The sequence below is a fragment of the Oryx dammah genome, unplaced genomic scaffold (genome assembly GCF_014754425.2).
Source record: "Oryx dammah isolate SB20612 unplaced genomic scaffold, SCBI_Odam_1.1 HiC_scaffold_29, whole genome shotgun sequence".
Lineage (NCBI taxonomy): Eukaryota > Metazoa > Chordata > Mammalia > Artiodactyla > Bovidae > Oryx > Oryx dammah.
Genome location: NW_024070213.1, coordinates 78,927,204 through 78,943,170, shown reverse-complemented (window position 1 = coordinate 78,943,170; position 15,967 = coordinate 78,927,204). Strand labels below are relative to the sequence as shown.

General features: G+C 39.2%; 2 protein-coding genes across 9 annotated transcripts in view; both read left to right on the top strand.

The window, feature by feature from the left end:
* Positions 1 to 8,536, top strand: part of YAF2 (YY1 associated factor 2) — an 82,075-nt gene extending 73,539 nt beyond the window's left edge. For all 7 annotated transcript variants that reach the window (XR_005719769.1, XR_005719768.1, XR_005719767.1 and 4 more), the window contains one exon: positions 64 to 8,536. Coding sequence is in view for 2 of the 7 variants with exons in the window: in XM_040233770.1 (XP_040089704.1) it covers positions 64 to 301 (238 nt within the window). In the remaining 5 variants the exon portion in view is untranslated. The remainder of the gene's footprint in view (positions 1 to 63) is intronic.
* Positions 8,537 to 11,333: 2,797 nt separating this feature from the next.
* GXYLT1 (glucoside xylosyltransferase 1) overlaps positions 11,334 to 15,967 on the top strand; it is a 46,346-nt gene continuing 41,712 nt past the window's right edge. Inside the window, exon 1 of one of the 2 annotated variants that reach the window (XM_040233767.1) lies at positions 11,334 to 11,674. In XM_040233767.1, coding sequence (XP_040089701.1) covers positions 11,454 to 11,674 — 221 coding nt within the window. In that variant the 5' untranslated portion in view covers positions 11,334 to 11,453. The remainder of the gene's footprint in view (positions 11,675 to 15,967) is intronic. The other variant, XM_040233769.1, reaches the window with a different exon arrangement.

Genomic DNA, 15,967 nt, shown 5'->3' with positions numbered 1-15,967 from the left:
GCATGCTCAGAGACTTGGTAGAGAGAAAAGCTAGTTAAAAATTTTATCATCTTTTGTGTTTAGGCCAAGATTGAAAAATGTGGATCGGAGTAGCGCTCAACATTTGGAAGTTACCGTGGGAGATCTGACAGTCATTATTACAGACTTTAAGGAGAAAACGAAGTCACCGCCTGCATCTAGTGCTGCCTCTGCAGATCAACACAGTCAGAGTGGATCCAGCTCTGATAACACAGAGAGGGGAATGTCCAGGTCATCTTCACCCAGAGGAGAAGCCTCATCACTGAATGGAGAATCTCATTAAAGTCTATTTTCTCCAGTTTCCGTCACTTCTGTCATACCATGCAGATACACAGATTATGCCAAGAAGTACCACATTTTCATGACAAACATATTCATGCACAATCCATAATTTGCGTTTTAATTAAAATAGAAATTTGTTAGAATTCGTTAGATTTTAATTGCAATCTGTGCCTACCAAACATTTCCAAACTTAATGTTTTGGTCTCCACAGTTAAAACTGCCATGAAAATGTGGTTGAGTTACTCATTATGCAGTGTTATTGGTAAGTCTATTTTCACTTTTAGTTTAGTGAATTCTAACACATAATTCTTGAATTCTCTACTATTGGCATGTAACGAATTTAAATTTTTATAACATAGTGCAAGCTGCCTAAATATGTATTATTTGAGAATTGTGAAACAAATAGTTATATGTATACAAGTCAAAGATCAACTTAATCAACTATTGCTGCAACAGAATTTTCTTAATGGTTATCCTCTTAAATACACCTGCTGGTACTTGGTGTGGTTAAATAGGAAGATTGTTATTAAATAAAGAATTTGTATGAACCATTGCCAATGTTTTTGACACATTTTACTAAATTATTGTTTCTGAATTATGTTTTAGGTTTTATCTGTTTTGGGGGGGTTTGCTTATCTTTCAAAACATTCATTTGTTGTAATGTTTACTAGCAGACTAGTAAACAATAAAACATTGATTATGTAGCTTTATAATTCAGGTTTAGTGCTATTGTCATTGAACACTGGTATTTTCTGTATTGTATAGAATGTTAAAATTCAAGTAATTATAAGCATTTGACGAAAACAGAATAGAAAAACTGTAATTTTAAGAGCTGCAATTTTGGAAAAGCTTTAACTTAATAATAGTTTTATCACTGTTTCCTTGCCCCAGACTTATCCAGGGTCATAGGAGTATGAATCTAATTAATACACAAATGGGAACTGTTCCACAGAACTAGGAAATAACTAATATTTAATCAGCTTAATTGGCCTCTTTATTAAATATAACAATTCTTATAAAAATTATAGTACCCTATTTTCAGAGACACTTGCCGGTTTATGCATTTATCAATATCCTAAAATTAAAAAAATATTTACAGCCCCACTTACTATTATGTAAATTTACCAATAAAATATTTTTATGACTACAGATTTTGCATTTTTGTTTGCAACTAATAAAAGTGTTTTATGTTGTCTTTAAAAATCCAACTTAGAAACCACACAGTACTTCTTAAATTCTAGGGTCTCCTGCTTTCTCTTAGCCATTTGTTTAATACATATTTACCTGTAGGAGACTATTGAACTATAAATGAACTTTAAATCATAATGTGGATACAAAATATCACATAAAAACATCATGATAGCATTTGAAGAAAGGAAACTGTAGACTCTGACAGTTGTGATATTTGGTGGTTTCATGTGGTAATGTAACTTTTTGTTTAATTGCAGTACTTTTTACAAGGCACTATGGTACTGTCTTTTTGTAAGATGCAAGTTGTGAAATACAGTTAATTGCATACAGTAAAAGTCTGTGATTAAAACATTTATATACCTCATTCTTTAGTGTTGTTAAGTGGAAGAATTTTGTTTTTAAGATACTTCCAGTGGAACCCCAAATAACTGGTATGTTCTTTTAAAACATGAAATTTTAAAATTTTATTATTTTTCACATGTTTCAAATGTTTTATATATATGCATATATATTCATTTTTTAGACATAGTAAAAATTGCAAGTATTAACTATAATAGGGAAAATATTATAATATTTAAGTTAGAACTGCTCTTTGGAGGTACTGGGTCTTCTCATGATGATCAAATACTTTCTAGATGTATTTTAAATGGACTGCAAGAGTGAATAATCGGACAGAAGATGGGATTTTACCTGAACGGAGCATAGTCATCTTTGTAAATAGTAAGGAGACACTGCCGCATGGAAATGAAGAGTGCTAACTGGTGTCTGGCGTTTTAATCTCTTGTAGAACCTAAGTTAGCTTGAGTGAGTCACTCCAGGTCATTTCCCCTCTGGTATACAGGGATAATGATAATCATGTCTAGCTCGTAGTGTTGTTGGATTAAATGTCAATCCATATACAGTTCTTAATATATTACCTGATACATACCCAATGCTCAGTAAAGGTGAGCCTTTACTGTCTTTATAGGTAAAATCCCATTTACAGAAACATAATGCTTTTTGGGTTTTTTTGTAACAAAAATTATTTCCATGCCTTCTTGGATGACTGAAAGGAATTGTGTTCTACAGGTTAAACTGAATTTTTACACCAGATGTTTGCTCTGATCCCAGATGAGCTATCTTTCTATAATTAAAGAACTTGATGATATGCATTATGAGACGAGAAATGAGTTGGCTACTTGGACATTTTGTTTTCCTTTCGTTAATTATAGTTACATTTATCTGCTTTTGTTTCACCCTACATCAAATACACTTCCAAACCGGGAGACAGACCCCAATTCTATAAATACTTATCTCTAATGTTCAAGTATGCAAAAAGATTCAGAGCCTGGGCTTAAGGTATATATTTAGCTCTGTTTCATCAACTTACCTTGTGGATTTAATAGTGGATTCTTTTAGCCAAATTCTACACAAAAAGAGCATTTGGATGTTTTTCAGAGTTTATTAGCTTATTTTGATATAAGTAAGAGTGAAGATATAATTTGAGGCATACAAGAATACATATTCTTAAAACCTTTTATATTACACAGAAATAGTTGACTTAATAACTTAAAGGTTTTATTTTTATTAAATGCTTCCTAAAATTATAGTGATTATAGACAAAGTGAAAACATTTAAAAAGAAAAGACCTCAGCTTTTCTAAGTTGACATATTTATTACCATTTTTTTAGACAAAAGTCCTCATTGCCTGACAATATTGTAGTTTATTCATAGTATATGCATTTATGCTGAGTGGTCCAGAATTTTTAGTTTCCACTGACAGTCGTACTTTACCTGTTTCCTTGGTCTGCCACTTATCTCTTTCCTTAAATCTTTTAAAGACTTGAAGTAGGAACTGGGCCATTAATAGAAACTTCTGTACTGTACTTCGAAAATTAAGTGAAAACAGTGAATGTGTGTGTTAAGAATAATCACAGAGTAATACTTTGACTTAGCACTGGCTCCCCTCTTCAACCACAGGCACCTTCAGGTGTCTGGAACAACAACTGAAATGTAGAAAAACTGTAGAAATGTCATCAGTGACAAAATAGCTGAGCAGAATCAGGAGACAGCGAAGGTTACAGACTACACGATGTGACTGATCATTTTGTGAAAGCAGAAAGAAAAAAACATTCCCTGGCTATTGAGGGTGATGAAAAAGAAGGTCCCCTAATAACCAAGGCAGGGAAGTGTAGAAATGGGAAAAAATGAGGGAGGCAGAGAATAAGCAAAAATATTAGGAGAAATTAGAAAATGGGACATTGGAATGCAGTTGATGACAGCAGAGAAGAATCACTAGGAAGGGAGAAAGAGAACAAATAGAAGAATTTGTCTTGGGAAGTCTCTTGTCTTGGAAAAAAATGTAAAACGTGATAAGCCATCTTCATAATGATGCAGTCATTGTTGCAGTTGTGTTTACTAGAGCAGCAGTATGTGTAATAGCTATAAAATTATTTTCTTCAAAACCAGTTCACTTTTAGAAGCGTCATAGAGAAGATTTACCTTGAATTATATGAACACTTTACTGTCTTGAATGCACAGCCCTGCTAGCCTGGATAATCTAAATGTTACACTTTTTAATACGGCTTTGTATTTAGCCAGTGCAGATATTCCTGCCTGTGCCAATTGGGCCAATTCTGGAGCATATGAAATGTCATGATAAGACCAGGTCCATACGTACTAGAAAAATCAAGTAGAGCTCTGAAAGCTTTCAATTCTCTGGGACATGTTTCATGTTCTGAATTGCTTTTTGGTGGTGATTTCTCTCCGCTCCTTCAGTGAAAGTTGTAGACTATAATAGCTGTTTTATTCTACTTCCAGTATTTTCCTGATCTTGATTTTCTTTATGTTGGTATTCAGTGAACATTTATTGATTATATTTGTGTGCTAGGCACTGGTCTGGGGGTTGGTTTCAAAGAGGACTAAGATGTGGAACTCTCATACTAAAAATACATAACACAGAAGTAACAGAGAAGAGGGGGTGCTTGCCACTTTCCTTTCCTAGAAAATTCAGGCTTGCCCACTGTGAGTCCACATTGAAGATACTAGGATCTCACCTTGATACTTGCAGCTGATAATGTTGGGTGTTAACCAGTAACTTGAGCCAGCTACCATTTCATCACCCTAGCTTGAATTTTCAAAAGTTAGACCTTAAGCCATGTTATGTGAGATTATTATTTTCCTGTTCTAATGTTTAAAAGTCAGTAAACCATTGAATGAGATCTCCTGTTGCCTTTTTGTGAGGATATTGAGGAAACATTACATTTCTCAGAATCTAAATTAGAAATTTTGTTCAGACCTGTTTCAGGAAGAGCTTTACTTGAACCTGAGAAATCAAGTTGCGTGTTTCTTATGAACAGTGCAAATCACTGACTGTTTTCAGTGTTTGCTTTAGTTGTGATAAATCTCAGATTAAAATCAGGCCTACTTTTAATAATTAGGTAGAACTCAATCATCTGTGTATTTGTATTCTGACGTTATTTTTGATCCAACTATATTTTTCTAGATTCCAGTTTTTATCTACTTAACCTTTTTCATTGTGTTCTAAAGTTCCTCAAATCTCTTCAGTTCAGTTCAGTTAAGTCGTTCAGTCGTGTCCGACTCTTTGCGACCCCATGAATCGCAGCACGCCAGACCTCCTTGTCCATCACCATCTCCCGGAGTTCACTCAGTCTCACATCCATCGAGTCAGTGATGCCATTCAGCCATCTCATCCTCTGTCATCCCCTTTTCCTCCTGCCCCCAATCCCTCCCAGCATCAGAGCCTTTTCCAATGAGTCAACTCTTCGCATGAGGTGGCCAAAGTATTGGAGTTTCAGCTTTAGCATCATTCCTTCCAAAGAACACCCAGGACTGATCTTTAGAATGGACTGGTTGGATCTCCTTGTAGTCCAAAGTTCCTCAAATCTCTTCTGTAAATAAGGCTAAATAGTAATACTTTAAAAATCTCAAAAAAGCTGCTTAATTTCAGTTGTGAGGATAAACCCCAATGTGAAATTTTCAGGGCAAGTATCCAGTAAAATGCATCCAACTGAAATTCCTGTGGAGTGGAAATAATACACAAGTTTGGTAGGTCTTCAGTTGACATCCTGGGAAACCTGGATCCGCTGATTTACCTAGAAGTAGGGGATGTGAATGAAAGTTCCTATTTCATCTTCACATTTTCATCAGCTCTTACAAGAGAATTCAGAAGCTAAACTGGGTACCAAGATTTATTAATTTAAACTTCTTCATGTGTAGTATTTTCACTGCTTTAATTCAGACTAATAGCACCAATGAGGTTAGCCTGTGTTTAGAGTTGGGATACTGTTACAAAACCAGTTGGGGAGAAGACTCCTAAAGGACAAAAATGTAGTGAGAGCATTAAAAAGGAAAGTAGGCTGGTTTCAAAATTAAAGAACTGAGTGATCTGGCCTTAGGTCAGAGAGAGAGCTTTTGTCTTTAATAAGAGATATATGAAAGACTATGATATTTTCAATATACGATAAGGTAAATAATGTAAGGGCCACTTAATTAGAACAAAAAGAATTTTTAAACTTTATTTAAAATACAGAAATGAGAAAAAAAAACATTTCAACATATGAAACCTATTAATATTTAAAAAAAAAACAGGACTGTTTAGGATGTAATTTCTATATAGAAAGGAATATAGATAAGAATTCTGACTTTATTTTTCAACTAAGCACTGTACTTCTGAAGTGTAATGGTATCAGAATTCTTTATTTTCATCTTTTAATTTTGAGGAATCTGGGTCCAGATGGCATGACTGTTTTAAGTCTTATTTTCCCCGGGACTAAATTTCCCTACAGATCTAGACTTTTAATTTCACTGACAGTAAATAATAATAGATTGTAATCTATTAACGGGAATAGACAGTTGCTGTAGATTTAACCAGGGAGAATTATAAGGATGGCCCATAGGATATTCCTTTCTCCCATCCCCACTCTGCCTCTTCCTACTCTTCCCTCCTTTGTGGGCAGAAATAAACTAGCTGAATTCTGGGATTATTTGGGAGTGAAAAGTGAAAGTGAGAGCCGTTCAGTCGTGTCTGACTCTTTGCCACCCCATGGACTATACAGTCCATGGAATTCTCCAGGCCACAATACTGGAGTGGGTACCTGTTCCCTTCTCCAGGGGATCTTCCCAGCCCAGGAATCGAACTGGGGTCTCCTGCATTAAAGGGTTACCATTTATTAGTTTTCCACTGCCACTTTTTTCCTAATCTTTTTGCCTACAGCTGAGTTTTTTTGAGCATGAAAAGAATCACTTTACTCTTTCATCTTCCCCCTTACCCTTCCCTTTTTCCGTATTTGCTGGTCTGAATGAACACAAAATGAAATTTTTTGCTCCAACTGACAACATAGTCTTCCAACTTTTTCCTCCGGTCCAACAAGGTCTCTAGGAAGTGGCTTGTGAAAAATGAAGAAATTTCACTAGAGGCCAACAAGAGGAGAGAATGATTTTCACTTTCAGTGTGAACTTCTGATTCTTTGTGCTCTGCAACTAATCTGATTTCTATTTCTTTGACTGTAAATTTAATTTGTCTTATTCCTTAAGACCAGTCTAAGAGATTTCCATGTAATATCTTTTTTGTCCTTTTTGCTTTTAATCTGCATCACTTAGTTTAGCATTTATTTGTTCATAATGAGATAGCAAGGTATAAGGGAAAAAAACAAATACTTTGGATCCTCAAAGGTTTCCATTTGAATTATGGATCTTCATTATTAACCATGTAGTTAATGAACCTCTCTAAATTTCAGGTTCCTTGTTTTTTTTTAAAGAATAAAATAACATCTGTTTCATATAGTTGTTATCAGGATTAAGTTCGATTATGCAGACCTTTATAAAGTGAAATTTATGTAAAAAAAGTCTTTGAACTTCACTCTGAAAAGGTATAGAATTTACCTTGTCCCTCAAAGGATGTCTTTTTTTAAGAAGTAATAAAATGTAGAATTGGAAAAGAAATGTTGAGCAGAATCTAAATTTGCTCTAGAATGACTTGGGAAAGATTTTTAAAATGTCATTAACTTGAGTGTCTATTATATATCCAACATGTACCAGGAGCTGCATGAAAAATCAAGATTAATCTTTTGAATATAAGATTGTTGAGATTTGGATTATCCTGAATCTCAGAGTTTTCCAGGTCTGGAGAAGGTCTCTATCTCCATAATTTAACCAACAACCAATGTTGCTGTTTTTAAATTTCTTTTCATCCACCTAAACTAAACCTTTTTGACAGAATGAAGGGAAAATCAAAATTGATTAAAAATCTGAATATAGCCAGCCTGTCATTAGAGAATCAAGAGGGTGATCTAGAGATGCAAAAATAGACTTAAGAACATGTACTTACACAAAGTAAATGAAATAAATGCCTAACCATTATGACATAAAAATATTTTAAATCACTTTCAGTAACTTACAGTTAATTTTAGAAATATCAATATGTGTGCATCCTGGAAATGATCAGAAGTATTCACACAGCTCCTTATACTCCAGGATAACCAGTTAGGACAGTGGGTGGGCAATACAAAAGTCATATCTAGTTTTGGAATGCCATATATACTTTTTCAACAATTTACTTTTTAATTACAGGATTAAAAGGGATCTAAAGGTCTAGAACCCTGATGTCAAATAAAAGGATGATTGTTCTTCTCGATATGCTCTTCCCATATATTGTGCAGAAATGAATACTGCCATTCCAATATTTTAACATTCTCTGGGTCATTAAATTATTCTTTATTTTTATTACATTTAGTTTGTTGCAATAGAAACAATCGTAGTTAGCATCTCTTTAAATTAAACATACGTTGAGTACTAGCTCTTACTCTAGTTTCTTGTTATAATATCCTTTAGTTTTCTCTCAAAATCTATTTTCTGTTCTTACAGATGCTTTTATTATCCATCTTTGTATCTCATTAAGTTTCTATTTATTTCTCTAAGAATTGTAAGGTGTAGTGAAAGGATTATTGTCGCTGTTTTTACTTGCCTGTCTCCCCTTTTGGGGGCAGTACAGAATAGCCCCTTGTCTGGCATGTAGAACATATTCAATAAATGTTTATTGAATGAATAAGTGTGTTTTCATTCTATTCATACATCTTAACAGCATGCAAGTTTTACTTTTTTGTCAAGTAAGGCAAAAAGTTAATCCTTATACGGGGAGAAACTGAGGCTTCAATGTGTTAGTAAGTAGTTCCCATGGTCACAGAACCAGCTCTTGTTTGGTGTAGGGATTCCAAATGAAGAACTACTGCTAATTACACAGCAGTTCCCCATCTTGTTTCACATGGCCAAACTCTTCAAAGCTTCAACTGCAATTTGAACAGTTTAACAGCTTGATTTTTCTCCATGGAGAGAGAGAGAGAGGGACAGTGTGTGTGTGTGTGTTTAAAGAGAGAGAGAGGGACGGTGTGTGTATGTGTGTGTGTTTAAAGAGAGAGAGAGAGGGACGGTGTGTGTGTGTGTGTGTTTAAAGCCTCCTTCCTTTCCCTCACTTTTTGGCACTGTAGCTGCTTTCTGGCTATCTCTCTCTCTGTCCCAGCCTCCACACTGCAGCCAGAATCTGCCTTCCAAAAGGCAGATGTTACCATGTTACTTCCTAACTTAAAACACCGTCAGTGGTTCACTGTTGTCTGCCAGATTACCTTCAAACTCCTTGGTGTGCTAAACAAGGAATTCAGATATCCGGCCCCTTCAACCTCCAGTCTTATCGCTCATCATATCCTCTTTTGCGTTTCCTTAACTGATGGTATCAAACTTCTCACAGCTCCCTGAACACAAGAGCCTGTTTCACTGATTCCTCAGCCTGGAATCACTTCCATTACCCCATCCAAGACTCTGGGGCCAGTTTTGCTATACTCAAAGGTCCACAAAAAACAGAAGTGAAAACTATGAATCACTGAAGTAGTTACCAGTAAAAGTGTATGGTGCACACAACCAAAAGACGGCAAACTGGTAACACTCAAACCAAAATAGGCAGTGAGGCTTAGGGGTAGATTGTTATCAAGCAGTATATATAGTGTGAAGGCAGTGAGTGTGTTGTCTTCAGTGATTGGTTAAAGCATTACATTTTTTTTTTTTTTGCAGTTTAAACTTCAAACATTGAATATTTTATTCAACTGCTTTTCTTTCTTATTTCTAAATTCTTTTTATTATACAAGTTTCAGGTGTATAGCATTATAGGTTGCACTAGAAGTAAAGAACCTGCCTGCCAATGCAGGAGATCTAAGAGACCTAGGTTCAATCCCTGGGTTGGGAAGATCCCCTGGAGGAGGACTTGGCAATCCACTCCAATATTGCCTGGAGAATCCCATGGACAGAGGAGCCAGGTGGGCTATAATTCATGGGGTTGCAGAGTCCCTCAGGACTGAAGCAATTTAATACACATATTCTGCAAAGTCATCGCTACCATAAGTCTAGTTATCAACCATCACCATACAATTGACCCCCTTCATCTATTTGCCTATCCCCTGCGAGAATTTACTTAAAAGGGAATTGATTAGTGGTTACCTCATACCAGTTTTGGGAACTTAAATATTTAAGTTATACTTATTATTTTCAGATGTATAGGCAAGAAGTGACCCAGATCAAGTTAAACTCTTATCCTGCAAAATATGCTAAATTAAGCTTTGCTTGTATGACCGGTTTTGTCTGGTCAAGGAATTTTCAAGTCTGGTCTCTGTTTCATTAAGACATTATGAAGTATCTCCTGACTATGCCCGCAGGTAGAACTGGTTGCTCCTTTCTGTGTGTGTACCCACACCTTTACAGGTTTCTATCCTAACGTCCCTGGTGGCTCAGAGGTTAAAGCGTCTGCCTCCAGTGTGGAAGACCAGGGTTAGATCCCCGGGTTGGGAAGATCCCCTGGAGAAGGAAATGGTAATTCACTCCAGTATTCTTGCCTGGAGAATTCCATGAGAAGCCTGGTAGGCTACAGTCCACGGGGTCGCAAAGAGTCGGACACGACTGAGCGACTTCACCTTCACCTATCCTAACGTCTGTATGGTTGTATTGCACTTACAAATATTCACTGTCCCACCTCCACGCCCCAACTAGGGGTTTTTTGTGCCCCAAGATACTCACAGTGCTTGGCACAAAGTGATGATCTATAAATGTTCAATAAATGAATGGCGTGAAAATAGGGCTGAAGAAGAGGGAGAAGAACTGGAAAGCTCTCTTTAGGGAGATATTATTGCAAATGGTGAGTTGTGAGCTGGTTCATAAAGGAGTAAAAGCTTGGAGCTTAGTCTTACAGGAACTTACAACCTCGATGGGAGGCGGAATATGCATCCTTAACAGCATTAGGCACCTGCAGTTGATATCTGCGTGAGAACGGCTCGAACCAACTCTCACAGAATACTAGAGGCTAGGGAAGTCGCTGCTGGATGAGGTTGCAGCGGAAAAGCGGCTTAATCAAGTGCCTTCTAAATACAAGGCGTTTTTCGTGCGTTAAGCAATTTAATCTTTACCACCATCCTATGATGAGGATATCATCTCCATTTTAGAGACAAAGAAACCCGCTCAGAGAATTTAGGTCGCTCAGCGTCCCAAACTACCGTGTGGCAGAACCATAATTTGAAACTGGGTCAGTTGCCTCCAACGCCCCGCTCATTTCGCCACACTTCTGCAGCGCATTTGGGAGTTGCAGGGCTTCGGAGCGGCTAGCCCGGCAGTCCCCAGCTCCCAGAGCTCCGGGACACCCCAGCCCACCAGGCGCGCCCCGCCCTCGCGCTCAGTGCGCCGGCGCGTCGGGCCGCCAGCCCTCAGGGAGGGGCCCGCGGCGGAGGCGGGGTCAGGACGCCGGGGCGGGGTGTCGGCGCGCTGGTGAAGGTGGTGGGCAGGGAGCGGAGTGGGGCGGGTGCGAGGCCGTGGCGGAGGAGGAACTTGTTGCGCTCGCGGCTGCGCGGTGCCGCTCCCTCGGTTCCAGTTCGCCCGGGCGGGCGCGGCGACGGCGGCGGCGGCGGCGGCAGCAGCGCTGGGCCAGCGCGATGCGGCGCTACCTGCGCGTCGTGGTGCTGTGCCTGGCCTGCGGCTTCTGCTCGCTTCTCTACGCCTTCAGCCAGCTCGCCGTGTCCCTGGAGGAAGGAGCGAGCGGCGTTGGCGGGAAGCCGCAGGCCGCAGCGGCTTCCTGGCTTGGGGGCGATGGACGCGGAGCCGGGAGAGGGGTGGGCAGCTCGGGCTCTGCGGCGCATCACGGCCGGTCGGACAGGTACGGGCCGTTCCGTCTTGGGGGGCCGGGGGTGCGGTGGCACGGGTTGGGGACTCGGCCTGGCCCGGGCTGCCGGCGAGTCCGCCTAGCGCCTCTCGCCGCCGGGCCCGCATCTCCCGCTCCTTTGCAGCCGACTCTGACCCTCTTTGCTCGTTTCCCTCCTTCCCTTCACCCCAGGGGTGAGCTCAGTGCTGCTCTAGCCCGAGGGCACACCACGCGTTTTGCGTTTGTCTTCTAACCTGTTCCTTAGGCACAATTCAGAGCAGTTAGAAATTAATTTTCAACTCGTACTTGACAGTTGCTTCTTCCTTTTCTTTCTTTCTTAGGATTTGTCGAAAATAAGGGGGTCCCACAAAAACCTTCTTGCTGTCTGACTAGTGGGAATTCCCTCTTGTTTCCATGGCGTTCCAGTTGAGATATTTAAACAGCCGCCTGGCGCCCCGGTTCAGCTTTCCGCCTCCCTCCTAAATGAGGCGTCTAAATTTCCTGTTAACGCTTAAATTTTTCATTATTAGCCGATCAGCTAAATCTGGAGAGAGCATTTTCTGCTGATTGTGAATTTTTCTTTAGGAAACAATCGATCTATTGTGAAACTTAGAGCAAGTTAAGAAAAATAAGGGATACTTAACATACGTCTTTTGTGAGTTGGGATAGAGGTGTCTTTCTTTAAAAATAGGAATTTAAAAAGCACAGTGACTTAAGTGGATTTACACAAATCACTGTCAGAGTTGGAATGAGTACGAGGTTTAAATGGAAAAAAGAATGCAACGCATTACGAATGCTTAACAAAATCTGAGCGCTCCCACTTCCTTCAAAAAGAGGCTCCTCCATTTGTGGGCAACTCTCTTACTCCGAGTACTCTTTTAGTAAGAGGCAAAGGCTGCTTTGATCGGATAAAATATCGGATTGGTAGGAGGAGGGAGCGCAGGTCAGCTGTAGACTGTTGAAGGTTCTTCTCAAAGTTGATGGCCATTCCTAAAATGAAAAGGAACGTTTGGGCAGAGGAGCAGCACGGAAAAGCCGGACTGGCGTGTTTTCACCCTGTGACTTGATTACAAGGGCTCTGTTCATAAAAGCAGAACTGCTTTCCCGAGCCAGGTTGGGCACTGCCATTATCTGTCCTGGGGGAGGCAGGGACCGAAGATCCGGACGACTCACGGAAAGCTGGTCGAAGTCTGTTTTGTTCCTGTGAACCATTCCAAGTTAAGGGAAGGACACTGTTTTTGTATTGGGGAGAAATGAAAAGAAGAAACATTTTTGTCAAAACATTGAATGAAATTGAACTATGATATTAGCATTTCAATTTGATAGAGTACCATGTGTTTTTAGTGTCTTGCCTGAGATACTTAAAATATTCTGTGACAAATTTTTATAAGCTGTATTTGCTTGGCTAGCTAATTTTAACAGAATTATGTTATTTGAAATTCAGAAAAGAAGCGCCTCAGTTTTAAAAGATATTTTATAGAGCCATTACTGAAATCTGAAGTTTGATGTGTCAGAACCAACTAAAAGCTTTGTATTATAAGTCCTCTGAGCAGCATAACTCTTCATTTTAAATGAGGCATATATTTGAGTTAAAACTGAAGGTGTATCATTCTTTGTTAAAATGTTGTGAAATACATTTCACCATGTGTGCATGCATAAGAAGGGTGAGAAGAGGACCAACATGGAAAAGCTGGATTGCTTGGATCACATGATTTGATTAGGGGCAGGAGAATTCCTAAAAGATACCAGGCTCTTTCCATTTTAGATATTATCATTTATAACATCTTTTTAGACTTCTCACAGAGTTCAGTCAATCTTTTTGGCTATCATGGGGTATGGAGTAGGTATTAACCTGCTTCCAGTGTATAAATTGTTTAGCCAAGATGCAGAGAGCATCAGTACTGGACCAGGATTAGAAACTATGTACCCTTTGCTTGCTCTGCCAGTACTTTCTATAAAGCTGCTGTGATAAGACTCTAGTCTAGAAGGTGTTTAATCAGTGAAAAATGGGGCTATGAGGCAAGCAACATCTGTTTTTTTCTTGGTAGGACTTGATTATCAATTACATTCTTTCTTTTTTTTTTGAAGCAGTCTTAGCTCAAAGATTAAAACTACTATTTCTTTCTCTCATTTAAAACATGGGATTACAGTTATATCTAATAGGTTCCATTGGTCAAATCTTAGTAGAAAATACTTATTTCACAGTATTCCACGATAACAAAATACTTGGAAATGTCCTTTCACATTCTCAAAGTAAAAAGTCGAAAATGATGGAAACAGTTTTTCAGTGAAATTTATTATTAATTAGTCATTTTGTTTGGATCCATTATTTTGGTGTTTAGAAAATGGGTAGATCTTAGTGTCAGACAAACCTGTGTTGTCTTTCTGGTCCTGATTGCTGTGTAACCTTGACCGCCTTTCTGCTTTACTTTTGTCACCTGTAAAATGTAGTTTATATTTACCTTAACTAGCTCAAGTTGGTAAAGAATCCACCTGCAATGCAGAAGACCTGAGTTCGATTCCTGGGTCAGGACGATACCCTGGAGAAGGACATGGCAACCCACTCCAGTATTCTTGCCTGGAGAATCCCATGGACAGAGGAGCCTGCCAGGCTACAGTCTATGGGGTCTCAAGAGTCGGACTTGACTGAATGACTAAGCACACAGCACACACACAATCAGAATTCTTAGTTGTCAGTCATCAGAACCCATTAAAACTGACAATATAGTATATATAGGCTGTAGACTATATATAATAGACTGCTGCTGCTAAGTCGCTTCAGTCGTGTCCGACTCTGTGCAACCCCATAGACGGCAGCCCACCAGGCTTCCCAGTCCCTGGGATTCTCCAGGCAAGAACACTGGAGTGGGTTGCCATTTCCTTCTCCAATACATGAAAGTGAAAGTGAAGTCACTCAATTGTGTCCAACTCTTAGCGACCCCATGGACTGCAGCCCACCAGGCTCCTCCATCCATGGGATTTTCCAGGCAAGAGTACTGGAGTTGGGGTGCCATTGCCTTCTCCTATATAACAGACTGTATATATAGAGATATATATATGAGAGTCTCTCTCTCTCTGTGTATATATAGTATTACATGTAGACTTATGTGGGTTGTTAGAAGGAACAGAATTAAAGGAAAAATGCCTGTCAGCCATAGGAACCTCAAGGGCTGAGGACTCTTTCTCTGCTGCTATAGACAGGCTTTGTTCATGCGTCTTTCCACTTATAGTGTTTCATCTCAAATCTCAAGTAAAAATTCTAGAAAAAGACTCTCTGGACTTGCTTTGCATCACGTGCCTGTCCGTGGGCCAGCTGTTGTTGACTGGAATGGGGAACTCTGATTTTGTGGGCTATATCCCTTGCACATCTCTACTGCAGACATAATCACATGACCGGTGTGGGAGAGGAGTGGCCTCTGTGGAGGGAAGTGAGAGACTCTCTGAAGCTGCTAACCGTGGACAGACTGTATTACAGGTATTCGATCTACAGCACTTAATATTACCAGGTGTCAGTAATTCTCCAGAAGGAATTAAACCGTTTTGTAACTAGATTCTCAGGATGAGTAATTTCTCACATTTCACTGATGAATCCTGGTAGTGGCGAACCCAGAAACTACTACACACTTGAGTGATACCTTTTCTGGACTGTCCTACCCTTAGTGTGAGTGACTGTTACCTTGGGAGGTAGGCACCTTCCTTTCCTTTGCAGATCTGGTCAGGCCCTCAAGTTATGGTTTCTGCTGGGTCCCAGGAACACCAGTAGGGCTTTGGAAACAGACTTCAGCTTTGCCCCTTATTGACTGTGTTAACCTTGAACACATTTCCTCATCAGTTACAAAGAGGTAAGAGTATCTATGATAACTGGGTTTTTTTGTGGGAATTGAAATAAAATAGCATGTGTAGATTACTTGGTGGTGCCTGGCACAATAAAATTATAGATAATTCAGTGATGGTTTTGATCATTTAAATTTTAAGTGATTTTTTTTTTTTCTTGATTTCTGACCTTTGGGGGAAAATTCAGGCCCCAGTCCAGACCTACTAAACCAGAGTGCTAGGCAGTGGGGCCTGGGGATCTGTATTTTAGATATGTGCTCCAGGTTATTGTTATAAAACCAAAGATTGATTAAACCATTGATTTAACTGGGAATCATTTGACCACTATTTTTGCACTGTTGTTTTCTAGGGGAGAATTTTCTTCCCTCTTCCTTGTGCTTATTTTTGAAGAGGAGAGGAGTTAAGCAGTGAACAGTGAAGAAGGCTGAATTATTTACTAAAGCCACTTTAAATCTCTGCTTTGTTAATGCAGCG